Source organism: Anopheles maculipalpis, chromosome 2RL (genome assembly GCF_943734695.1).
Source record: "Anopheles maculipalpis chromosome 2RL, idAnoMacuDA_375_x, whole genome shotgun sequence".
NCBI classification, from domain to species: Eukaryota; Metazoa; Arthropoda; class Insecta; order Diptera; family Culicidae; genus Anopheles; species Anopheles maculipalpis.
Genome location: NC_064871.1, coordinates 15,434,742 through 15,462,519, shown reverse-complemented (window position 1 = coordinate 15,462,519; position 27,778 = coordinate 15,434,742). Strand labels below are relative to the sequence as shown.

General features: G+C 41.8%; 3 protein-coding genes across 4 annotated transcripts in view; all 3 read left to right on the top strand.

The window, feature by feature from the left end:
• LOC126557475 (dihydropyrimidinase) overlaps positions 1-27,778 on the top strand; it is a 445,624-nt gene that overhangs the window by 365,470 nt on the left and 52,376 nt on the right. The window lies entirely within an intron of this gene.
• The window catches only part of LOC126556652 (uncharacterized), a 60,555-nt gene that overhangs the window by 6,390 nt on the left and 26,387 nt on the right, over positions 1-27,778 (top strand). Inside the window, exons 2-4 of the mRNA XM_050212046.1 lie at positions 25,571-25,687; positions 25,768-25,948; positions 26,160-26,411. Coding sequence (XP_050068003.1) covers positions 25,571-25,687; positions 25,768-25,948; positions 26,160-26,411 — 550 coding nt within the window. The remainder of the gene's footprint in view (positions 1-25,570; positions 25,688-25,767; positions 25,949-26,159; positions 26,412-27,778) is intronic.
• Positions 9,322-10,750, top strand: LOC126557998 (uncharacterized). Its single transcript, XM_050213928.1, has 2 exons — positions 9,322-10,151; positions 10,216-10,750. Exons 1-2 carry the CDS (start codon positions 9,322-9,324, stop codon positions 10,748-10,750), a joined length of 1,365 nt encoding a protein of 454 aa, XP_050069885.1.

The window sequence follows — 27,778 nt, the reverse complement described above, 5'->3', positions numbered from 1 at the left end:
CATCAATCGAATAATTTCAGTCTTCCTAACCATACTTTTGTCACATTCCGTTGCTCGCTAGCCGTAAACACTCGCTCCTCCGAAAAGTCACTGACAGGAATGTCACTAAAATTAGCAAAATCGATAAAAATCAAGCAAAGCCGCGCAGTCTATACATCGACTCGTCGGAAAGCATCGTCCGTTAGCACTGAATTGAAATCAGCTCTCTCATCCGAATCAGTAATGGCGTACTTCCGTTGATTAAACCATCCATTTTGGTTGATGCGTTTGTGTTTTTATGTGTGTGTGTTTGTGTGTGGGGGGTTGTGCGTGCCGTAGTTTCTGCATCCACACGAACAAAAAAAAAACAAATTTGGCCTCTTTTTGATTGCCCAACCGGAAGGATAAAAACGAAACGAAAAACCAAACAGCATCCGTAAGCACGGTAGGCAAAAAAAGTTGATGCTAGCCCCAAAACGTACACACCAAAATCGGGACGCACGCGAAAAAAAAAGGCTAGGCTAGGATTGAAAAATCATTGGTCTTGAATTTTTAAATCCATCCACAGAGTTGAAGTCGATTAGGTACGGCTACAATTTGAACTTAGGCTGGCGTTAGGATGTTTGGCTGGCGGGAGCAATGCTCGCTTCCGGAGTCTCAACCAAAAAAACAAAAAAAACAGGCGGATATGGTCCGCTTTAGTGTGACCACAGTTTGGACGGTTTTTCGATCCCTCGGATACGGTTCGATCTCGTAATTAGATTTTGATCAGACTCATGTAAATTTAATGAGATTACGTGCTTCTTTTTGTCGAATTCTATGGAGTCCTTACGGGCCGTTGTTATCCCTTAGCCGAATCTTAAACTGCCACCAAACAGCAAAAGGCATGCGACACCAACAACACCAGTCTATAAAGCTGGGAAGGATCAAACGTCATTAGAATCAACCCACTACAGGACGCAAAACAATCGTTAAGGCTTTAACGCAAAATGTGGTTTAACGAAAAAAGAAGGTGCAATTCTCGAGCGCGCTTAGTCACATTTCGATGTGGTCTAATGGTGGTCTGAAATGTACGAACTATGACCGAATATTTGTGCCAACGGCGCTGGTGCGCACTAATGAAATTCAAACATTTTCAATTAATTAAATTTGTCTCCGAAACGAGCAATCGTGTTGGCTCTTTTCAATGCAGGCGTTTGGAAAGGAGACGTGATAGGCAAGAAAAGCTGGAAATGGATGAATATCGTTAACAGGCTTTACTTTGTGGCGCTTCTTAATCTTAAGGCGAAAAGATGAATGTTGGAAATGGTACCGAATCAGAGCGGAGAAAAATGAAAGCTTGACATTACTTCTGCAGGGTTATACTACCACCGGAAGGGCACCGGAGTGACATGACCATGGATGTCAATTAGGCAATGACACGACGAATTTTATTTTTCAGAAAGGTCCCGTTTATTAGGTCCCACTTTGGAAAGCTGGAAGATGAAAACATATTAGTGCTAACTTCGGTAATGATTCAACCGTTTTTAAAAGTATGTGGATCCTGGAGCTTTAATCGTTAATCCTGAAAAAATACTCATATATACTACAGCAGAATCGGTTTTCACACGGCTGGACCGGGGTTTATATCCCATTCGGATCGTTCCCCCTTAATGAAGATTTGTCCATCCAACTACGTGGTAAGAGTAAGTCTTTAATAAGCCATTTCGATGGCAGGCATGACCTTGGCGATAAGCCAAGAAGAGAAAGAGAGAGAGGGAGACTTTGGAATATTGGAATATTTTGGAGCTTAACTTCCAGTGTAAATGCTTTTCGATTGTGAAATAATTACTCACTTGCAGTTAATACCCTACCATATGTCGCCGCCATTTTATAGCACCTAGACTACCTGATACTGTGCTGCATTAGGGTCCATTTTCTCCGCCATAGTTTCACTGCACACCTGCGCACAATCTGTCGTAAATGAGCCGTCACGTCTTCCAGTGCACACACACACACACGCTAATTCACATGGCAACATGTTCGCCGATGTCACTCTCCAGCCCAGACAATTGCCACCCGAGAACAAACCCGGCTGCGACAGTGCCGTCCGATCACCGCTATGCTTCCATCGCGCACCACACCCGTTTGAATGACATCTAATTAATCTTAAACCCTTGCCAGACAACTGGTAATGGGAAATTAAAAATAATACTAACAGCATCTCCAAAGTCTCCGTCCGCCTCATCATCTTTTCCACGCAGTTCTGCTCCACCATTTCTGCACCCATTTTGAACGTTCGAATATCCTATCGCTCTGCTCCGTGCCGTTTTTGCACTGCATGTGCACTGGACGGGAAAGTGCAATAAATTAGCTACAGCCATCAGCTATCGGCCCACGCTGCAGCAGGACTCGAATCGGCTGTTTACTCGAGGTGTCCGCTGTGGTGTGAATAGAAGGCTCTCTACACCATGTTGGCGACTCGTTCACAGCTGAGCTTTCGGAAAGCTTGCAAAAGCCTTCAACGGGGCCGCCTGTTGCCTGCTCACTTCATGCACCGCTAAATTAAATCCTCTAAACGTGTCTTGGGTTTGTGCAGTGCCTTTTGTAGAGCAGTGTGTTGATTATGATGCAGTGCGTGTCAGTCTTCCTGCCGTTATGGGTGACCCTTTGCCCGGGCCGGCAGGCCTGTTAAACTGTTAAACTGAACTTACGCTTTGAGATAGAGCGAACAAAAGCCTGCCGGAAATGATGTTCGGTGTGCGAGGGCTTATGAAAATGAAGTCACTTTTGTTTAAACTGTTGGGGTAAGCTTTTTTTTTTTTGGTCCATCGAGCCGCGAATAAAGCGATGACGTAACTAAGCTTTATCTTTTAAATATGAAAAAGCAGTGTTGAAGTAGTTTTATGCTTTAAAAAAGATCCTTTTCAAGATGATCCTTTAATACAGTTAAAAAGTGATACAAAAAAGTTTTATTAAAACAGATAACTTAACATAATTTTGCCATGTACAAACACCAATCCTTCCGTTTCAAGTATTCTGATGGACGCATTAAAATGTTCATACTAAGTGTGTCAATATCCTGCATTAACCAGCCAGAATTGGAGCGCCGGGACGAGCAATAATCACCGGTTGAATTACTTTCTGCACCACAACTGGTGGTCGGTATATAACAGGCGCACGATAAGTACTAAAAAACATAGAAGAAGAAGAAGAAGAAAAACAGTATTCCCATCCAGAGAACAATAGTGTTAAATGAGCATTTACGGTTCAGTGAAAATTTCCCCCTTTCGCACAAAACACTAACACACTTACCCCGGCCGTGCAATAACTGGACGAACGCCACCACCTACGTAGATCGGTGCACTACCGTACGGATGGCCGGGTGTGGCCTGAACTGGAAAACACCACCAGCACTGCACCAGCAGCACCACCATCACTACTAGCACCGATTTTCTCATTTTCACGAAGCACCGCTCCTGGATGCAAGACCCTCCCAATATTGCTGATGCTTAAGTAAGCCGGGGACGGGCGAAACTTTATAACCTCACAAATCAATCACGGTGCGACGCGAATATCAGGGTTGTGCAAAATCCGTTGCCAATCGATGCACGGGTTGTTGTAGGTTTGCAAGTACAGTTGACACTGGCACTGTAAAGCAATGTCCGCACTGTATAGCGAGTTTCGAATTCCATCCGAACCACTAATTGATTGCCTATTAGCACCTTTCGAGCTGTCGTCATCAACATCCGAATCGCGTTTTGTTTATTTAAGCTGGAAATGTGCGATGCGTCGCTCTGACCTCGCGAGTCGTCCGTTGCGGCTATTCATGGGATTTACCATGACGAAGTGTCAAATGCATTTCGGCCGACGGGCGAGACGATTTTGGGAAAGAAATTTTTGAATGCTCCTTTCCTCTTTACCGACTGATGTGAGACGATTGCCGGGCCAAATTAACATCAGACTCATAATTCATGAGCAAGTGGTTTCACCCGCGGCAGGAAATTAAAACCATGTCATATGCAATCCCACTCACGCTGTCCTGCATGTATGGGGAAACTAGCTCCACGTGTACGAACGACACGCTCTAGACTTCATCCTCATGCGGCGAATCGATTGCAAACCTCCTTGCTGCCATGTGCAAAGTCGTACATTTCGATCCACTTGGTGATGAAGTATCAACGCACATCATGTGGTCTGCGACACCAAAAATCAGAGTACGCCCTTTTGACGGCAGGGTAGGGCATGGATGATATTTGCGGTTAACTCGTTGCGAGTGCAGCAACGGTACCCGAGCGACGCGAATTGTGAAAGAATAATAGGAATTATCAGCGAAATTCAGACGGTTCCCCGGGACGGTTCTCGAATGCTTACCAAAACACACAAACACACATAAATCCGGTCACGTTTCGCAGCTTCAGGTTGGAATATGCAAGCGCAAGGCATACCAGCCACTGCGTGCCAGCGTTCGAGGGAAGTACCTTACATCTAACAAGCGATGGCAGAGCTTTGGATGATTTTTTGTGCTTCGCTAAAAACCAATGCACAATTAAAACGTGACTCACATTTCAAAGAGTCATCGGGTTGATTAAAATGGAAATTTTACTTCCTCGTTTTCAGTACAAATATTCGTTAAAGTAACAGTAGTAGTTAAAGCGGACTTTACTGGTTTACTACTCAAAGATACATGTAATTTTAAATTTAATGCATTATTGTACGAATTATTAGATCATTCTTATCTTATTCACGATGTATTTTATTTTCTTTCTATTTTAAGGTAAGTTTATCTACAAAACATATCTAATATGAATGGAAATCTCATGGAAGTGTGTGGCAAGTATGATAAACCTTTTAAGCAAGTATGATAAACATAGTTGGGATAACCAGTTATACAAAAAAAAAAAACAGTTTTTCTGCCTTTTGAAATACTGCAACACCATCTACGAAATGTTATCATCATTAAAGCCATCGTGAAATGTGATAATAAATGAAGCAAACAAACGACATGCCGTTATTTTGCCACTTCAAACTTACACACATTCACATTTATTTGATTTTCTGTTTATTTATAAAGCATTCGCGAAATCTTTTTGGCTGCATTAGCAATTGCCATTGTACAACAGGGCGGCTTATACCATAACACCAGCAGGCAGCATATTTTCAATCAATCACTGCCAGCGCTGGTGTCAATTCTGCCCGAAGGTATATCGACCCGACTTCCTGATCGTACCCGCGTACTAACGTGGCGTTTGATTGGCTGGCGACGACAGTAACCGAGAGAGAGAAAGCGACACGATAAAAGGATAAAATATCGTCGATATTGCCTGTTAGTGTCGCGTTGCCTTCCAGAGTGATGCCACCCTTCCAGCGGGAAGAAAAGATTTCTCCCCTCGCCGCGTTTCAATAATCCACCCGCGTCTTCCGGCACACAGAAACTGGTGCACAACAGTGTACGCACCACAACAAACGCTGGTGAGAAGAGAAAATCAATAACATCACATTTCATCCATGCAGATGCAGAAATCACACTCCACCGTCCAGCGTGTCGAGAGCTGCTTTTGCCGTTCAAAAGAAGTAAAATGAAGTAGATTCTATGATGCGGTAAGATGCGCAAGGAACTTCCTAATTCCTTGCGAAATGGGCACTTGGCGCTTGTCGGAGCTTGTAATGAAATTGTAAATTTATAGAGCAAAAAGAAACTCAACAGTTTACCTGTTTAAAATTCCACCTGGCTAAAACTTTCCCTACTTACTTATTGACCCTACATCATGTTCACACGTCAAATCGCGTCCAATCGAATGGTATGCATCCTGGTGGAATCGTTCGTTAAAAGCCCTTAATCCATAAACAACATGCTTCATTGAAGTTGAACCATTCTGGGGGAGTGAGACAAAAACTAAATTGATAGCTACAGCTGGAAACCGGCACAGGGAACGCCGAAACCATGCTTTTGCACTGTGCTGAACGGGTTCACCCACTCAACCAGCCAGACAAGCCAGACTGCATTAAGCAAAGGATTTTAAGGATTTGGCTAAGGTGAAATTTATAGCCTAGCTTTTCTGCTACCACCGGTCTGGTGTGTCTGAGGATAATGTTTATCGTCTTTCGCTCGATGACAAAACCGAGCGCTGGCACACAAAACGATTGAAATGTAAAGCCTGAAATATGGTCCGGCAACAATTGCTAATGTGCTTTACTTTTACTGGTTCGTTCGTTTTGCTATTTGTGCGAACGTTGGTGGAGGCGCCCAGTACATCATAACGCCATTGTAAGATGTAGTTTATCGTTTGAAAAATTAACTTATTTTTAAAATTATTTTTACTAAGAAGAGTTTTAATACGTTTCTAAAAGAGTTTAATAATGCTTTAATGTATTATAAAAATTAAAATGCATAACCCTACAGCGAGGACCAACTTCAGATTTCTATCGTGAATGCTTTTGTCTTTTGGATGTGAAACTTCTATGTTGTCTTAAACTACAAAAAAAACAATTTAAACTTGATTCATACAATATATTATAACAACAAACATAAAACACTCGATCTGCTTCCCAGCACAAAAAAAAAAATCAGCAAACTTATAAAGATCCTATGAAAACATCATCTGAAACTATCTCGACCTAGATTGCGGTCCCCATCAATATCTTTATTCATAAACATTGCTTTCCGGTCTGAAGTGCTGAGCGCTCGGCCGGATGTTTGCACACCATTCGCTGCATAAATCTTTCAAGTCTGTGGTCTTACGTTGGACAAATCATGTTGACTTAGGATCGGCAGCCATGTAACGAAGATGTAAAAGTTATGGTTTGCTGCTGCGTAAGGAAGGTTATGATTTTTGAAGGAATTTTAATCGAAAAGCTTCATCAATCTCATGTAAACCATGTGTAAGGAGAGCGTATTAGATAGTGCATTTGACTGATTTACGACAATGCTTTACTGCAAATAGTTTCATTGTGGAAAGCAACTTACGTAGGCAGCACAAAGTATTGTAATGAATAAATACTTTTTTAGAAGGGCTGATAAAATTTCTATGTTAAAGTTAATTGAACATAACTAACTCCGAAATTGATTTATTTATACAATTTATTACAAGATAATAATTAAATATTTTCCAACAATTCGTATTTGTAACCCTTAAGTCATGTGTTCCTCTATCAATCCCTAACTTTAAAAAAACGTTATAAAACTTCAAAGCACCAATATTTCACACATTGCTACCGTGTGGTTTAAATCTTGCTCAAAGTTTTACACAGCGTTCTGATCTTAATCAGTCCCACCTTCCTGGCGAAAGTGTTTCACAAAATGAATGGAAAGTTTCATGTTTATAGAGGACTTGCTGCAAGTGGGAGAGAAGTAATTTGATGGTTGAGTGTAAACTTTAGCCAAACTTCACACATTGCTAAACTACTTTTCAAAGTATTTTATGTTGTTGCCATCTTCCTCCGGTGACCGCAAGTCTCCCTTGGATGGTCAGAAATGCGCTAGGTAAAACATGGGGACCGTTAAGTTTTTCATGTCAAAATCACAAGTATCGTTTTACTCTTACAAAACTTTAACTGAGTCTTTGTAGTTTTGTATGTTATAGAGTTTAGCAAACATATTCTCATCCAGATTTTTTGACAATTTTTGTTGTTACTTTAGCTGTCTCGTTCGTAAACAATTGTGAATTATCATTCACAAAGCAAACAAACGTACAGCAGCATTCGGTACAACTAGATCAGTCCAGTAATGTGCCAAGACATCTTTCTTCTACACACTACCTTTTTGATCAGTTTCAAATGTGTACCAATTGCTTCCGCTTGTTTTCTGATGACAGGGGATTTCCTGTGACAGATTTCTATTACCGTAACAATGCACACAGTACGTCTTACGCCATCACTTCCATACATTTTCTCAGAAAACCACAGCAAAGACTACGATAGTAAAAAAAAATTAAATGGCAATGATTTGTACTGCGGCACGTGATGGATTTGTGGCGATACTGCCCGTCATTCAATAACAACACACGCACATAGACATGCGAAGAAATGTGAAAGAAATGGAGAATATTTCTCAACCACAAGTTTCTAGTAAAAGGAAAAGTTACGATCAATGAAAGGAAAATCGTCCGAGAGTCAAAAGAATCGTCACGTAACGGGTGTGAGGTAAGAGTGAAAACAATTTTGCTAAATTGAGTTCCACCTATTCACGTTTACTGAGAGCAGAGAAGAAAATTTTAATGGTGTCGCTTCCAGACTCCAGAAGTTCAGAAATTAAATCTAATGTTAGCAATAATTGAGAAAACAGCTTGAAAAGTCGATTGATAATAATATAATTTTGTTATACTTGTTGGTAAATCGTTTTTTTTTTTTTAATGAGCTCTAGTAAAATGTTTTTGTAGACGAAGCTTTATAACAATTATTTTAATTTATGATAGATTTCTTATAGTTTTTTAATTGCTGTAAAATGGATAATTTTCTTATAGCAATAGATGTTAAAAAGCCACTCATAGAACCACCAATAGTTTCTATGAGATCAGAGTCAGTATTTTTATATGTATTTTGACGTTTTGAAGCTAAAATACTGCTTGCTCTCCATACAAAATGGCAGTCGGAAGTAGCCTGCGCCGATAGATCAAGCCAACCAACTGCTAAAAAAAAAGGACTTTGAAAATTTTTGTATGACAGCTGTCAAAAACCTTCTTTTGAACAGAAGTTAAGACGGATCAATAGAGAATATTTGCTAGTGGGGAAGACATCATGGACGCTACTGTTAAAATACAACGTTTTTTTATGCACACTAAAGGCATCAGGTTGTGGTTCGTTAGTATTAAAATAACTACTCAAATTATTGAAACGGTTCTTGTAGGTAATTACTACCAAATCTTTTACTTAGAGCTCAGCGCTTTAGTAAGTCATTGCACACGCCACACACTTCAACCCACCATATCCCATAAAGGTGAAAATTCAGTAAGAAAATGGCACCATAAAGAAGTATTCCAATGTGATGAAGCTTTCATGCGCCTTGCCTGCTGCCGTGCTTGTAGAAATGTTCTAATGAACCAAAGAAAAAGCCTTTTGCCGGAAGGAGGTGTGAGTAGTGGTGAATTTTTCACTCTCCCGTTAACCACGTCATAAACCTGCTCCACTACCATTCAAGGATCATTATCGCGGAAGCCAATATCGAACCAACAAGCTGCACTTGCAGCCTATTGGGCGGTAACTCGGAGCAACCGCGGAGCTACAGCGGCATGCAACCGTAATGCCGTACTGTTTTCCGCATGTTCTGTTTTGCCTGCCTGAAAACTGCCCACGGTTGGGTGGCTACAATTGAACGGGTTCGTGTGGTACCCACGGAACCCAGCTGTCAGTTGCAACTTGCACATCATGCACCACGGTGGCAGTGATCCGCGCTTCGGCGAAAGTGGTTCCGAAGGTCGACAAAGTGACAGTGGGAAATGTCGGTCGTGGAGTAGTCAGTGGGTGTTGCACTTGACAGTGGTGGTGCTGTTTTTGACCTCGTACGGATACGATCCCTATCTGAGAGGGCAGGAGCTTGAGCAGATGGCCCTGGAGGAAGACGACGATGGTGTACTGTTGAATGTGCCTTCCGACTTTCATGACCCTGAAGAGGAAGATCCATCGGAGGAAGCAATCGAGATACAGTACCATGTGCTGCTGTACGTTCCAAGGATGTTGGCGGTGATTCTTCTGGCGGTTTGTCACCAAGGTTGCTTTTCGATCGATCTGCTGCAAAAGATCGTACACTTTGGGCATGCAGTAATTGCGCTCCTGTACACACTGTTATATCTGCAAGATTTTTTATCCTACGAGCTGCGCTACATTGGCTGTCTGTCGGAGCTGTTTTGGTCGTCGAAACTGTTACTGTACGTTTATCAACTTGCAATGTATTCACCTACCACCGAACGACTGTACTATCTCATCGCTGGAACGTTGGTTTTGAGTCTCGGTTCGGCAACACATCCCCTGCTTGCGGAACTCGGTGCAAACTATCCAATCGCATCACAGTACATGGTTAATCTGGCAATTGCACTATTACAGCTGGGCATCTTTCAGCCCATAATGTTGTTCGGACCCTGTGCGACTCGTGAAAAACCATCCACTTTACCGCACCAAATAAAACATGACCGATTAAATCGCTTTATAGTGGAAATTCTTATCGCAACCCTCTCTCTGAACAGCGTCACACTGCAATGGTAATCCGTGAAACACCATCTCACACTAAACACTCTATTTAATCGGCACTCTTCTCATTTGCAGGTTTTTAACCGACAATTCAACACTTCTTCGCCCGTTTCTACCGTTTCTAAGCGCGGATGATCTGTTCGGCACGTTTTGGCAGCTATTTTACGTGGCAGTTGTCTATTCAACGATTGGTTTGTTGCTGATCTATCTGCACACATCCGATCTAATGGTGGCCTCCTTTTGTGGGCAATTTCTTGCCGGTGTGCTTTACTTTTATCTCGAGGAACCGATCGTTGCCCGTTTCGGGCTGATTATGAACACGTGCTCACTTGCAACCGGACTCGAACAGTTATTCTTACTGCGGTGTGGAAATGATATAGTTGGCACGCTAGGGTTCACCTTTACGATGATCCACGTACAAACGTATGCCTTCTTTATGCTCTTGCTGGCATTGTGGAGCTCACCGGATATTGTTATTGTTGTAGTGCTGGCTTTTAACGGGTTTTTCGCGCTTGTGTTAATTGTGTTTAGGAGATGGTTAAACTGTGAACCTATTCGGCCAGATTCAGTAGAGAAAATGTTTTCCACTCAAATAACTACCATCACGTGAAGGAATTGTTTTGTTCAATTTGTATTCTATTCAAAGAAATGTTAATCATGAATTTCTAGTTTAATTCAAGTTGTTAATAACAAAGTGTTTATGTAGAATTCATTTTACTGTTGTTAAATGGTGTGCATCGCAGAAACGTGTATAAAAATGATCCATGACATAAGCCGAAGATTTATTAACAAACAATACAACGAACCATCAAACAAAAGCATCGTCAATAAACGAATGCGTGTAAAAAAGTACAATTGTTGACATAAAGCTTTCTAGAATACCAATTACGCACTACGAAGTCACCTAGCCATTAACCATTAAGCTTGTCGTATCGAACAGGAACAATAAAAAAAAAACAAACATGTCCGCCCCATTGATGAGAATGGAGCTGTAACGGCGGGAGCCTATTATTTCTTCTGCCCAAGTTATTACAAGGCGCATCGGTACGTTATGATGGGGCTTACAATGTTTACATTGTGTTGATCATTGAATTGCATTAGTTGTGCACCTTTAGTTTCACGCAACCAGTCACGTCAATCATTATGATTTTTTTAATTTGATTTTATACCTGCTCTACATATGTTCAATTCAATTACATTCTTTCCGTGCTTCTACCCACAATGTCAATCCGAATCGTTTTTTGTGTGGTTTGAGGTATCGTCTTTTGTACATAATTCAATTGTTTGTGTTACTAAACCCTCTCCTAGGGCTGTTTTTCGTTGAACTGATTTTTTCCATAACAATTTTACAACAGTACGAGTACAAACCAACGTCAATTTTAAATGGGATGATTTTAATGGGGTGGTTTGCTATGAGCTGCAACGAACAACATAACATTCCAACATGGCAGATTGGTGCTCCGTGACGGCGATAGTAGTGACAGTGTGGATTTCCTTGCGAAAAACTGATGATGTAAAACCAACATCACTCACACTATAGACACACACCAACACCCCGATAGCTGTACCAAAATTGGGTCAATTACGAATTACATGTATTACCATCGTCATCCTTTTAACCGCGCGAAAGGATCTTCTCGTATCAGCAGCTTTCACGAATGACGGATGGATGCACAGATGGATGGACACAAGTACCAAAAGCAGAAGGCAGATGGCTGTTTAGCATTGTGTGCACACACCAAACCGTGGAAATGGACCAAAAAAAGGAAGAAAGCTAAACAAACACAAAATCCAACTCAGCTAGAATGTATTTTTCTAACCTTTTCGGCCACCGAGCATGAAGCAGCGCTTGGCCGTCAAGTGAAAGCCACCAAACAAACGCTAGCGAACCAGTTAGCGCTTTTATTCAGCACGGGAACGTGCAACGCAAGGATTCACGTCCTGCCATGGATCCTTTCCGGGACATAGGAAGCATAGAGCATCCTCGAACGCGAAAAAAACGGCTATCAAAATATAATGGAATGACTGAAAGATGCTTCCGCGGACTAGATGCTTTCTCTAAATCCATTCAGATGTCTCTATGCGGGAACATCCTTTTTTTTTTTGTTGAACGAACCCGCTGTAAGTCTTCAACCTCCCGGATGGCGTGAGTTGTAACGTAGTAAAAGCATTTGGGAGGAAAAAAAATAGCTTCATCCACACCGCGAGCCAAGGAATAACGTTAAATCCATCATTTTGATTTCTACCATAGCTATCATCGTTGCCCAGCGGCCTTTTCCATCCCTTCGCCACTTTGCTGCAACAAGCGTCTCTACCAAGGCTTCGAAACAATCACAAGATGTTGCCCCGGAAGTGTACGGGAGTAAATCGCCCAAGCGGTTTTGTTTTGCGCTAAAACCTGGTGCCTACCATTCCGGGGAAGGATTACACTGGCTGATACTCGTTTCACAAGCGCGTTCTTTTTAATGTTGGAATTTTATTTTAACCTTTTTTCGGGCGTGCGTTTACCCATCAAACATTGCAAACCGGTAGCTCCCTTTGGAGGCTCCCTTGCCGGGGGATCATTATTGCATTTCCAGGAAAAGTTGAAGCTTAAAACCCACTTTATGGGAAGCAATTTACTGACAGGGGCTCGTCAGACGGGAGTTGATCCTTTCGAGCTTCCTCTCTTTTTTGTTCGCGAAAAGTATCAACAGACGCGTGTGCTTGATAAAGCACCAAATGAACCATCAACACTTGAGCAAATCCTTTCGGGTAAAAGGGTGAACTGTTTTGGATTGGAGAACGTTTCTGGTGCGGAATGTTTTCATTGGATTATGCATTGAATAGGCTTATCGTGTAACAAGTTAAAGGTTTGTATTCGCCAATACAGGCATACCCACAGGTAATGATCAACTGTCATATCAAGAAGATGAACCACATGGCTCTGTTAAAAGAACTTAAAGGTATTTAATATTAGAACACAAGCAGCTGGCCAACCGAAGAACGCTAACGAGTACGCGGACTCATAGAAAAATATGACTTCGAGTTGGGTTCTTAGCGATAAACTCATGACACATTAGCAAGAATTGATCAGAGGAACGTCAAGTAATCTCCTAGCTCGTAGAACTCTTCGCGTGGAGCAAACTTATTGGCAAAAGTGAAGGCAATGCACTTCTCGACGCATAAAATCAGGCCATTTTCACCAGAAGGAAGATTTTTGCATCATCGGTGTATGAAATGTGACAACCAGTAACATTCAGTAGACCGCGAAAAATAGTGAACCGATGTTACTCTCCTGTAGCCACCTTGAAGTTGCGTCAATGCTGCACGAAGAGTGAGGTGCCAAGCTTTTATTGCTCAGGTAAGGGTGCAATCAGTTTATCAGCTGTCCCGAGAATCCGAGCACTTGAAGTTTGGCTAGCAGAATGGAGTGTTGGTCAAAAGCTCCGTCAATGGCTTTGTATAGCGCTATCCTGGAGTCCAGCTTCCTGGCCTGGTATCCTAGTGGAATACAATGAATACAGAGAGGTTGTCGAGCGCTTGGGAATCAATCCATGGCTAGTTAAAGCTGTTGTAGTTTGAGACGCTAAAGGCTTTGGCGCAGGCGATGTGCGATATCTTCTTCTTAGGTCATGCCGATCATCTAATGGCTTATCAGAGTTGCTGATACCCCGTAGTTGGAAAGTCAGTTCTCACTTACCGGAGAACGGTTCAGATGGGACTCCAACCCCGACTGAAATGAAACAATTTTGATTTTAGCAGTGATATCAGCCTTAGCCGCGCACCAGTTGCTAATTTTTAAAGGAGTATTTTGCTTACTTTAAATAAATTCTGTAAAAAAAAATACAGAACATTCTCCTGCCTGAACGGTTGAATGCACCGATGCCAATAAGTCTTCAGCAGCCTCATCATGTTGTGTTGCTAGAATATTTGATGATTAAAAATAGCCTTCAAAAACCTTGGAAAATCACAGCAAATTCCATGCTTCGCTGCATTGTTTCGCGTTGCTAAGAGTTACGAAAGAACTGCAAAGCTCTGCAACATACAAAACATGATTATAAAGCAAAAAAAAGATAGATACTAGCACTGGGATAGATTACCCCGCCTCAAACAACCAGTGAATGATCATGCAAAGTGGGGATGACACTGTTTGAAAGTGGGCACATACACACACACACACACAGACACACAGACACACAGTAAAGTCAAACTGTGCTCTCGGACATAAACGTCAGCGAAAACGTGCCAGCTCTTCGCCCTGGTAGGGCTGGTTGGATTAGGCAACCGTTTTTTTTTTCCAAATCAGGCCAGTCCTGACGAACGTCGGTTGCCGGACGATCCTGTTGTACGTGAATTGCTGCTGATCCAAAGAGCTTGGTTTACAAAACAAAAAAAGAAAGCTACCAACCGACGCGGTGTTCTGGTGCAAATGATGCTAACGAATAGTTTGTGAAACGTTGCTGCGCGCGAAAGAAGCAAATAAAACAAAAACAGAGCACCATGCAACAACGGGATCATCAACGAGCAAACGACCAGCTCTGCCGGTTGCATTTTGCACTTTTGAAGAAGTTCGGAAAGCGAGGATGGATTTATCCACCCACCACGCGACCGGATCGCTGATGATGCGCTAAAACATAATCACGTTCGCGAATCGGTGGTTTCAGCGTGACAAAGGAGGGAAAAAGTGCAATGAAAAAACCATAACTTGCAGCATGCAGCGATGCTGGGTCAATTTGAAGAGGACTCGTGGACCTGGACCCGTGTATCGGCGTTTTTTTGTTTGGCTGATTCTTCAACATTGTCCTTGCTGCTGCACCACTAGAGCGCATTCAAAGCAACACGACCGAAAATAGTTCTCGTTCGAGCCAGTTCTGCCCTAAGTGAGTGTCGTTCAACTGTGGCGGTTCGACTTGTCCGGAAGCAGGCAGCGAACAACCACGTGCCTGCAAAATATGGTGTACAGATTTGAATTTTTTGTGTCACACGAATGTGGTGGTGTTTTTTTTATATTATCATCAAAGGGATTGTTGCTCAAACGGTCCCATTTTCTCAGAGGTGTCCCGGGAAACACTATAAATAGTGTCACTATCAATTAACAGCTTGCATTATTTTTAACGCTCAATTTTGTTGCACTTTGAACACAACAAAGCAAGTGAAGTTCGACGAAACCTTTATGTTAATTCGATTTAACTTTTTGTTTTTTAGTTTTTAAAAGAATTAATGACTTTATCACTTCTCTGTGTACAGCCATTTGATGAATAAATTCAATCGAAGTTTTGCAACATTAATTTGCCCGACAAAAATGGTTCACCAATGGTGATTCTGCACAGATGATGATAGCTAAAATAGTTACACTCACAAACTAGCACACAAAGTGGTCAAAAGTGGTTGAAGGTACTTCCAACACACACCAACATGTACATATTTAACGCAGAGCCTAGAGAAAGGAAGGAAATTGAAAGTTTGTTATGAAAACAAACCGCTACAAACATTCTGTTGCAGAGCGGAAATTTTGTTATAGAGAGCATTTCATGAATTTCTGCTACAGTGGAAACTTTAAACCAGTATTTGGTTAACCTTTAAACCACCTACAAGCATGTACTGATTTAGATGTATTTATAATAAATCCCAACAACGATTCATGCTTCTGAGGGAGAGATCGAGAGTAAGTACTGGCTAAATTTGGATAGTGTTGGGTTTCTTCTTTACCTTTTACCATAGAGGGTTTGAATTCCGCGAAGCTTTCGGTTGCTTCTGGGCGAAACTGCGCCTCTGCAATGGATTCTCGCGAATTAATTTCCTAAATTGATTCATTGTACATTAGCTGATTGCATCGCGTTGCCCTTTCAAAACACCGGTTGAGAGTTGTTTGCAGTTTTTATTTTAAAGATTGCCTTAAACATTGCGCTCAGGTCACTCCCTTGAGCAAGCATTTGATTATTTGATGCATTGAAAATGTACATTAAAGTATCATCAATTTAATACTACTAATACTAATCGGCTCAGAATTATGCCCTAAATGTCTAACAGTGTTCCCTTTGGGTAATCGAACAAGAACGGAATTTATTAAACACTTTATACCATCCGATTTTCAAACTAGTCGAATCACCAGCGTTTGCTGCATTGAAAATTGCATATCTTCAGGCGTATGCAGGTGTTTAAGATCGAACCGGTGAGGTCTAGTTGTTGGTAAACGCTTTTAAACGATGCTTAGAATGTTTCGAATATTTCATCGTTGAAAATGTTTTCCCCTTTTGGCAAGATGAATTTTCTCATCCAACGATACAGCTAAGACGGCTAAACTACCCTCACATCAGCAATGATACAGTTTCACCCTTTCACCTGACGAATTCTAGTCGCTATCTTGAAATATTTCCATCCTAAGGATGCTCGTTGAGATCGATACATACGATGAGCATGTTTTACGATGGAACCATTTTCATAAACCTCTCTACTGAAGCCCAACCCCAAAACGCTCGATGACTCGTCAAGATTGTGAGCCTACCGTGCTTTTGCAATGTAGCTTTCCTTCTACAGATACAGTGAAATGTGTTCTCAGAAAAAAAAACAAACAAAAAACACCGTCAGACACATCAGACCTTAGCAAGTTGACGTTCAAGCCAGGAAGGGCTGTCTGGGCTCAAAATAATAAAAAAAAATCACCTCTGTTCAAGAATTTACACTCTGTCAGTGAAACGAAACCGCTTGGATGTTCCAACACACACACACACGCGCGCGGCCTTCCCGAACCAAATCCGGCGTGCTTAAGCGGTGTTTGCTAACACATGCTTCTGGAAACAACCAGAATTGTCATTCCTTTGAACGTCGGATCTATTCTTCTAGTGACAACGTGTTTTCAGCGTTATCGGAAGACAAATCCTAGCCACTAGACCGTACAAGAAAGGAGAGCAACACACATTCTTTCCACGTTTACTGTACCGAACCATGCTTGGCAGACCTACCTAACGATGGTTCTGTTTCCTGCCAACCGCACACGGTACTTCGCTCTTCCTCCTGGCAAAGCGAAAGATGGTTGTGAAATCTTGCCATATAATACTAACCCACGCACGGGGCATGTGCCGGAGTACGGTGGCGCAACTATTCGTTGGTGTGCAAATTACAAAACTTCACTCACCTCAAGACCACACTTCTCCGTATTGCTGCTAGCGAGACGGTGAAGGCTAAGCATACATTCATTAAACTGTATGGTTTATGGTTTTTCTTGCGGAGGAACGCGCTCTGGTCGTTGCTGGGTGGGTGTTCGTATGAAGAGAAAAAGGGTAGCCTTTTCCATCTGCAGTCCTCGATTAGGTGACAAAACACTGGCATAAAGTGAATAAATTTTCCCTCTAATTAATGCTAGTGACAATGCGCCGGTTCGTTCGTAATTGTAAGTGTTTGCGGGATTATCTTGAAGGACTGCACCACACTTTTTCGTTGTAAATGGTTGCAAAAAGCATAATTGTGCCTGTAGAAAGGCAGTTTTTCTTTATACGAGAGACAGTAACGTAAGTAACGTTCGTGTATCAGAAGCACAATTCTAATAGAAAGGATCTGTCTAAAACTGCACCACTCTCTCTCTCTCTCTCTCCCTCTGTGTCGTTGTGTTCTGTTTTCAATTGATTACACAAACACATCTTCCATTTGGCATAACGCAAATATTTATCGCTGACAGTGGAAGTACCCAACATGACGACGCTACACAAACATAATTAATATGTGGCTTGATAACACGTTACGATGCTCCTACGCTCGGATCAACAATCCCGAGCCCGTGCAGCAGTACTGTGGCAGCATAGTACTTCCAGCTCAGCGAACAGGAAAAACAGACACAGGGACATTAGGTACATTTATCATATTGATGTTGGCTTTGCTAAATTAACTAATGATAGAGGCACTTTCCGAACGTCAGTATACCTACTTAGCATTGTGCAAAACATGTTTCTTCACTCTTCATTTGAACCTGCAATACAGCACGAAAAAAAAATCCTACAGACGATGAGAAGATGGTCGGTGGGCACTGATTTATTTACAAGAAAGATTTTCCACCAGCCCCAAACGGCTGTGTTCTATAACCTCGTGACAACAAACCAGACACAATAGCCAGGTTTTTGACGGTGCCTGCTCAGCATCCTCATTACCCAGCGTCTTGAGGGTGGCTTATGTCCTGTTGTCCCACACCCCCCCCCCCCCTCCCACCTACAGGTGATTTACGACTGCAGGTTACGTCTAGAAAGGAGACGCAGATCAGCTTCTTAAAGGATGGTGTGGTATGATTTATACACTGCCACTGCCGGGTTTTGCTAATGCCCAGGCCCCAATGAAAACGATAAGCACAAATTCAAATGGGTCATTTAGCTTAAGGATGCGCCGGGGAGTGATAGAGAAGTGATTTTACGATCTTCTCCGGCCTTGGGCAATTAGGGTAAAACAGGGTAAATGGTGTTGTATTGTTGTGATCACCAGGAATAAATTTTCACTCTAAGCAGTGGTTTTTAGTTAAGCTTGGCCATGGCAAGGTAGAGGGTTTCAGTTTGCTTATGCGCTTATTGCAGAATTGGAATATTGGGTAATAATGTAGGTATCTTTTTAATTCCAAAAATAATATAAAAAGCAAAAATCTATTGTAAATAGTAATTTCACTGTGTTATTGAAGTTTGTTTTCCTTGAAGTTGACAAAAATACATGGAATAGATAGCACAACAGTAACCAGCATAATGACTCTTTGTTAAAGATTCTACCTTAAATTTTTGATTGAACATTCTTTCTTGGTTCTCGGTAAGTGATGTTCTTGGTTCTCTGACCTTCTCTAATTACATTTCTGGTAATTCGGCACTATGGCTTCGTGTTAGAACTACTGTTAGATACTACTGTGTCCGAGGTGACATTGGATGTCAAATTCCGCGCGCAAAAAGAAGCCCCTTGTTTTTATTTTTCGTTTGTCAATATGTTTTTGACAATTCTGTCACGTTTCAAGTAACAACATCAACCCGGCAAGGAGTGACAATTTGTTTTCGGAGCTGCGTCAAGTGTTTTTGTCCGTATTGACCATGTCCAAGTTTGTGGAACAGCGCGCATGTATCAAATTTAGTTTGCGCAATGAAATAAACGCTGCGGAAACTTTGCGGATGTTACTAAAAGCCTTCGGGGAAGAATGTATGTCGAAGAAAAATGTGTACAAATGGTAGAGTGATTTCAAGAATGGCCGTGAGAAGGTCGAAAGCGAGGACCGTCCCAGGACCGGGGACAACAATCGTCGGTTGACGATACGAGTCCTTTCGGAAAGTATTGGGATTTCCAAAGCCTCCATCCTAAAATATGTTTTGGGGTTGAAGCGGGTGAAGTCTCGCCTGGTGCCGAAATGCCTGAACCGGCTTGAAAAGCGGAATCGCGTTGAAGTCTGCAAAACGATGCTGACAAATCGATAATAAATGGCGACGAAACGTGGATTTACGCATACGACCCAGTTCAAACGTCCAGTTCAGCGAGTACGGTTCCCCGAACGAGCTAAGGCCCAAGAAGTCGCGCCAAAGCTGGTCAAAAATCAAGGTGATGCTGACGGTATTCTTTGATTACAAATACCGATTCGATAGTACAAAGAGCGTAAGAGAGTACTATCTAAGCGTAATGCGGCGGTTACGGACCTTCATCCGGCGAAAGCGGCCGGATTTGTGGAAAAACAACAGCTGGTTTTTGCACCACGATAATACGCCCTCCCATACGGCCATCATTTGAGGGAGTTTTTCACAACAACTGGCTTCCATATTGTTCCGCAACCGCTGTATTCGCCAGGCTTGGCACCAGCCGACTTCTGGCTGTTCAACAAGTTAAAATGGCCGCTTCGGGAACACCGTTTTGACACTATCGAGGAGATAGAAACCGCAGCGACGGCGGAACTAAAAGACATCCCAGTATCCGCGTTTTCCACTTGCTTAGAGGAATGGGAAAAGAGGTGGAAGAGGTGCATTGCATCGGAATCGGGGTATTACTCATTTGGCGTAATAAAAAACCATTTAAGAAAAAAACTCAAAGTCCCTTTTATTTTTGGGGCACAGCTGTAAATAAATAATTTAAGAAAAGTTGCATAAGACTTAGAGCTGGAGATAAGTCTTCCAGCAGTATAAATAATGTTGTGCATCTCCAAAAAAACGCGTAATATTTAGCCTCTTGGGATCACAAACAAAATGTCGAGGCAAATGTAGATTTTAACGTTAGTTCGTAAAAACAACTCACAAGATGTATCCTTATCCTGGCTTTTATGATGGTCGCTCTCTCTCCCTCTTCTTGGCTTAACGATCTTCTAGATCACGTTAGTCATGGAATATCAGTCAGTCCTCACTACGTGGGAACGATTTGAATAGGATTTGAACACCGGTCCCGAAGTGTAGAGGCTGGCGCCGCTGTCGCTCACAAAAAGGCCCGCTCATGATTATGATGTTGATGGTGAATACAATAAACCTCACCTCTTAACACCACACAGGTCCTTTAATTGAAGGGTGATATAGGAAAAGTCCCGGTAGAATGGGCGACAGAGGCGTCGGTCTTTACACGACCGGACCGGAATTCAAATCCTATCCGGACCGTCTCTCTGTAGTGAAAACTGACTATCTAACTACGTGGTATCGGCAAGTCTATTAAGTCATTTGATGGCTGGCGTGACTTAGCAGACCGTTAAGCCACGAAGAAGATAGGTACATAAATTCACTAATGGATAATTGAGCTGCTGCTTGAAATTTTTTTATATCTTTTTCCTAAGAATATTAATGAACAAGACGCTTCGCTGCGCCGTCAAATGGACAGCCATTTTGACAACCAGCACTATGGTACTCTAGATTTAGAAAGCATCTGCCAAACGTTTGTCAATGATAAGCAGGGCTTATACATAATCTTGAAATACATTATGAAAAAAATATGTTGCGGGTTTTTTATGTTTCCCGATTATTCACATAATTTTTTAATTTTATCCTCCGGAAATAACTCATTTACATTCCTCTGGCATGTTGGAAAAGGATTTGACTTTGACTGAAAAATAAATACTATGCTTACATTTATAAAAACAAGTTCGTACTGCAAAACGTACTGCAAACGAGTTATTAAATTAGCGTAATTTTTCACAGTCCTCATCTATTCATCTCTCTTACGATACGATACGATACGATTGTTCATTCGTTAGTTCGTTAATTTTCAGACCAAAGATTGTTGGATGGCAACTTTAAAAAACTTTGCACCATTTGCTTGCTTCATAAGCTGTCCACCAGTTAGTGGATTTGCACCACAAAGCTTGTAAGCCAGTTACTCCAAGTATTTGCTAGCGTCCAGCAGGTAACTGAGGTCATTCTTGCGTTCTTCTTCGGTCTAGTTTTTTAAAAACTTTTACTGAAGATGATCGAATTATGGTCGGTGGAAAATTCTTTTCCATTTCCATTTACCTTCATGGCAGCAGCGTATTAATGTGCAGAATAAAACTACCAAAGCTAAAACCGAGATTGAAGAACCGTATAATCGCTGTAACAACTGTGATTGCTGTGCTGGGGTGCCGAATCGTTTTGATTGCATTTTCTGTTTTATTAACCCTCCGTAGCGGGTAATTGAATTTCCGCGCACTGTTTGTGTTACCTTTTGGCTCTGATTTGCTCTGATTTACTTGTATGGTTTCAATCGTTTTTTAAGCGTTTATTTTGGAGGTATTTCTCTCTGCGAGCTTACATTTCCTTCACCCATCACACCTCAATCGCACGTCGTCGAACGATCGCTTTGGTACGTTTGTTTGAAAGGGGGCAAAAACAGCAACAACAGCGACAGCAAAAAAAATCGCCTGTCCAATCGTGGTTCTGGTTCGCGTGAAATAAAAACCCGCCCGAGGGTGCGAAAAAAGGAGTAACTGCGTGGACGATACGCAAAACAGCAACAGGACTAACCGAGCAGTGCGCGACCGAAAGAGGGACTCGAATGTAATGTGTTTCTTTTTATCAGATTCAATTACCGTCGGTAAATGATGTTACTGACTTCCTGGGTGCGGTGTTGATGTGCCCGGAACCGCCGTAACCATTAAACGGGACGGTTTAAAGGGTAGTAAATAAACTCTCTCTCTCTCTGTCTCGTTTTTTCTCTCTCGTTGCTTGGTTCTCGTCTGTAGTCTCTAGCGGCTTCTTGTTTACAAGGTGGATAATGGTAGAGTTGCCAAGCATGGTTAAGAGTAAAATTAATGAAAAATTATCGTTTACAGCGTAGGTCTTTTCGTGTTGGATCCCTCCATTTTTCCAATCGCATGAAACAAAAGAATGAAGTGTGCCATACTGTAATAAAAAAAATTTCAACTTCAGGCTAATTAAACGGTTTGTGAAGAATAACTTTGAATACGGAAAGGCAAACAACAATGAAAAGTAAACAAACAAAATTTAGAATTCGATGCTTAGAAACCAGGATGAACAATAGCATGTATTATCATTAGTAAGTCAGTTTGATTGCAATATCGTTTGTAGATCTATTTGCACTAAGAAACACAACACCTGCTGTACTTCAAACGAAACCCCAGCTCTACAAAGTGATATCACCACCAGCACCAAGTATGACCTCCACGTTGGAACAAATAATTTTTGCACAGTTCAAACAATTTGCAACAAAATGTGCTCCCTCCGGGAAGAGACGCAGCAGCGGAAGTAATAAACAACATCCTACATAAAGCTTCAATGTCGATGACTGTTACTATCTCGAAGGGGGTACGCGATTTGTTTTTCCCCTGCTTTTTATATTTTTTTATTGCTGCTCATGTTTATTTTACATACGATCCTTCACGCTTTACGCTAGTGCAGAGCGCAAACCAGGAATCGTTTCGGATGACAGCCTGTAAACATCGTTTTATATCAATTCACATGGGATTTAAATGCCTTCAGCATGATCCTCCGATGAAAAAAATATAATAATGTCGTTTGGTACACGTTAGCTTGCACATTGTACCATGGAACGGCACCGGGTTTCACCCGGGAAGCGTTAGTCTTATTACGACCTGTGCGCTGTAATGGACCAGACGACAAGTCCCGAAACGAGTTTCAAAGTATAGCACTCGGAGTTGGTGTGCTCTGTCGCGCGCACGCCGTCCAAAAACGAAGCATTTTATGAGCTTCGAAAACCTTCCCGCTGCCGGTGAACACTTGCAACCGGAAATACGTACACTAAACTTCTACCAAAGCTTTGAGCTGTGGTTGAAACCAATCAACACTTCTTCGTAGGCAACGAGTGACATGGATGGGGAGGCGCGAATGAAAACGCAAGATCATAAAATTTTATCACATTACTGACGTTTAAATCGGAACTGCTGGATATGTATGGTTCAGACACATTCCTCTGCTCAGCCATAGCTCAATCGGTTTCCCGAATGAATAAAAAGTTTTAAACGGCACTTCAACCGGTAATGTGTCGATGCGACGCAAAATTGGTTGTTGGTGGTTTGTGAAAGTAAAATGGGCTGGTAAATTAATCCGTTGGTAAAATTTGATAGTATTTTTACGTATCTATAACCATGCCTGATTGTCATCGATTGTCAAAATTATCCTTTTCTTTTTTGAAAAAAAAAGCTTCATAAAATTGATATAAATGGTTACATTGTAAGAAAGATAGAGAATTTGCTGTTTTACAAACTTAACAGCACGCTTCGGACGTATCTGATGTAGATAAAGACTGCAAAATTCAATTGCAAATGACATTAATCCAAATAACCAAAAACCACCAGGCGTCTCCATCACAGCGCGTAACGCATAATGGAGGCGCCTGATCGTTTGTACCGTTATGCGTAGCATAACTAGTTTAACTAATAGTTTCACACCAAACATGGCTGATTGTTGACAAAAAAAAAAGTAATCCTATAACCCATACCGCACGTCAATCTTCACTCAACATACTTCAGTAAGAGCTAGCGTGTTGCCTTCGTTCCGCTTGTGCGTATCATCGTGCAGAGCCACCGGTGTGTGCAGTAATCAAATTACTTCAGCTACAGCCGCCCGATACGCACCGTTAGAACACAAAAGACGGTGTGTTGGTGTGAAATGTACGGGATTTAAATTAATTTTTGCCCTCCATTCATGCTTTGCGCCATGTTTTGACGTGTCTGTTTTCTCTATTCAGTAGTCTAGGACCAGTTCACAGAGTTCTTGTTAACATTCTGGCAAGAGCTTTTCGTAGCTCGAGGGGAGGGGAGGGGGGAGGTAGGATAATGGTGAACATTACCGGGTAGGCTTCCAAACGGTTGTAGCAGTCAGGTATTTGAATAAATAACTTCATCTTCTACATGCCAAATTAAATTCATTATATGCCACTTTTACCGTGCGTGGGTTTCTGGTTTGGTGCTGCCGTGTCGATCCTCGTTAGGCAACCATCCTAGTAAATATCTCTATCTCTTTAGGGCTGATGAGCTCTACCTGTCAAGCTAATCGTCAATTGATGTCTTCACATTACCATTTGGTCCGTCTCCGATGCAGAAGAAACTCAATCATTACTTCACAATTTTGTTGTGCTTCACATTTGTTACACGTGTAAATGTGAATTTCCCTTGCAAAATCGGCATTAAAAATTATGATTTTCTCCCCTTGTTATGTTGGACAGTTTTATACAGAAACGTAGGATTTTTCAGAATAAAACTGAATTGAAATAGAATCATCAAATGCTAAATTAAATAATAATATTTCATAGATTTCTATTCTACCAATGCAGGTAGCAGCAGTACACCTAATTGTAAAGGTACACTGCAAATGATTGGTAATTAAAATTGAATTACCAATCAACGAACAATCTATCCCACTTCAAGCATCCCCGCTAGACACTGGTGTTGAATAATGCAATGGCCAGTAATGTATGCTTTCGTGAGCTCACTGTCGAGTGGTATGGATTGGATGGGCGAAGAATAGAATTTTAATTAGCAACAATATCGTATTTATCGACACTTCACCACACTTAAATTCGGCACTCGGTATTGAAATACGAGCATTTTTGCCCCTATTAATTGATTCCATTGCAACCTTTATCGTTGCATGAGCCGTTTATTACCCACTTCAAATGGTTTGGATAGAGATTTACTCGACTTTTTAAATTCGAAATTAAATGAAATCGTTAAACGTTCCACTAGCGAGCGCGGTTGTTGAAAGCACTAATTGGCTATTAAGCTTACGGCTGAAGGATGCGGAAGAGGTTGTAACTAATAGCTAATGCGGTAAAATTCCACTTTTCCCAAACAAAAGGTATTGTTTATCAGCAAATTATCCATCGAAATCTATTTTCGATGGAAAACTAATCCTACATTTTCCAACCCGATGTCGTAACGAACAACTGTTGCAGACGAGTTTATGGTTATTGTCCTCACACCTGCTCTGTTACATTCGAATCAATCCGTTGTAATGATTACCGTTTGGTTTGATTTATTAATTATTGTTTTCCCGTGTGCTTTGCTCTCTTACAGTCACATCACACGAACGGCAGGATGGTTACCGCCGATCGAAAACTGGGTGCAGACAAACGACTTGCCGTACGGTTGGGAGAAAGCTATCGACCAAAAAGGCCAACCGTATTACATAAAGTAAGTAATGTGTGGTACCTTCACACATCAAACTGGCAGCGAATTGTCTAACAATCACTTCGTTTGTGTACACTTTTCAGCCATCTAAACAAAACTACCACCTACGAGGAACCGATCAGACATCATGGCAACGATGCACCACCCGAGCCGCGCGTGGTCGTCCTTCAGCGCAGTCCTACGCTTGGCTTTGGGTTCGTTGCTGGCAGCGAAAAACCTGTGATCGTACGGTTTGTCACGGAAGGTGGCCCTAGTGTAAATAAGGTACGACCTACTTTACCTCAGTCTTTAATTCTGGTTCAGCGTTTTAAAACTAGCAAATAATGAAACTATTTATTAAAAAAAATGAATCCAACGTACTCCTTCCTACAGTTTTATTATCCTCATAATACGTGTAAAAAGTGCCCCTTTTACTGGTGATTCCTTCCCATGCTTGTCTCACGATGGGGTTTTACTTTTCGTTCCCTCCTTCCAGCTGGAACCAGGTGACCAAATATTAGCTGTAAACGGTGAGGACGTCAAAGACGCACCCCGGGACCATGTGATACAATTAGTTAGAAATTGTGAATCCTCCGTCACGCTTCTCGTGTGCCAGCCGCAGCTCTATAACGCGGTCGGACGCAAGTCCACGTTACTGTCGGCGGGCAAAAAGGCGAAGCTGAAATCACGCCCCATTCGTGTCCGGTTTGCCGAGAGTGTCTGCGTTAACGGGGCGCCATTATTTCCGGTAAGTACGCCAAATACGTCGCGTTGGTTTTCTTTTTTTCCCCCCTACCTTTTGCTCACGTTGGCCAGCGGTCATGCTATGCGGCACAAATCAGCACTTCGTACAGCTTCTATGACGGGTTATACGTCTTGTTTCCGGTTTACGTTTCTTGCTCACAGTGGGATGGCCACCGGACACCATCGACACCGGTAGTTCCCGCCTGTTTGCGGTCCACGACACACGTCCCGAAAGATACAAAAAACCACACTAGTGGGTAATAATCTACTAACCAACTCTGGGTGTAGACACTTTTGCCAATTTATATCGTTTCATGCGCATTTAGACCCTTAACCCTGTACAGTTTTTGCGAATATATGTAGCAGGGTAGAACGAAAAAGAAAAACGCTTGAACGAACGGAACTAATTAAATTTAAACAAGCCCCACACCGAACGTTTTGTACCTTTCTGGTGGGGTGGAGTTGTTAAGTGGTGAATTTACGGGACAAATCGACTACTTTTTTCAACATTTTAAGGTGCTTCATACACTCCATGGTCGACTTAACCACTGACTGTGTGTGAAGCTTTTTTTTGTACTATCGTTAAAAGCTCTGCTTGAGCTAAATCATGCTCTTGATATGGATGTGTTCGAGAATGAATTGTATAACTTGAAGTATTCGCTCCATTTAAAACAGACGCGAGCGATAAGCAATTGTAAAAAAGATATCTGTATTTTATTTCATTTTTAAACAATCTTTAGATGGAGTGGTACTTATCGATGATAAATGCAATTGATAGAGCTCCATTGTAGTTTCCTTAACCATCTTTTGAGATACAAGAGATAACTTTTGAGATAAAAACCTGGAAAATTTAAGTTAAAAATGTGTAAATTCGGAACTCTTGCTGCACACAAAAAATAGTAAATTTTTTTATTTTGATAAAGAAATATGTTACACAAAAATAAATCAAAATGAAAGGTTCTTTAAGAAAGAAACGTTGTTTCTGCTTCAATGTTGGCTAATTTTCATATCAACCACAATTATTGTTCTTGTCTCCAAAACAATTCCTGAGCCCTCAGACAATAGACGCCCGCACCCGGCCGTATACTGTTGTAGGGATTCAAAACTCTTCAGCAAACTTTCCTTCAAGACGCTAAATCCGTCACCCCAACCGCTCACCGATAGCAATCGATGTGCGTAACAACCCTTTCAACATGGTGTTTTTGCTGGTATTGTGTTCGACAGACACGATCTAATCCGAGGTTTCCACTGTCACGCCACCGCAAAAATCATTTATCACAACAAATTGCCAAAGTTCCGCCGACAAACGCTTCGCAACGCAACCGGGCCCTGTGATTGTGTAGTTTTTTTTTCCGAACAGGCAGTCCCCCC

Bases quoted from the DNA above. Each gene is read 5' to 3' on its own strand.
- LOC126557998 (XM_050213928.1), top strand. From the start codon at position 9,322: ATGCACCACGGTGGCAGTGATCCGCGCTTCGGCGAAAGTGGTTCCGAA. The intron at 10,152-10,215 runs GTAATCCGTGAA...TCTCATTTGCAG, and splicing joins AACAGCGTCACACTGCAATG to GTTTTTAACCGACAATTCAA.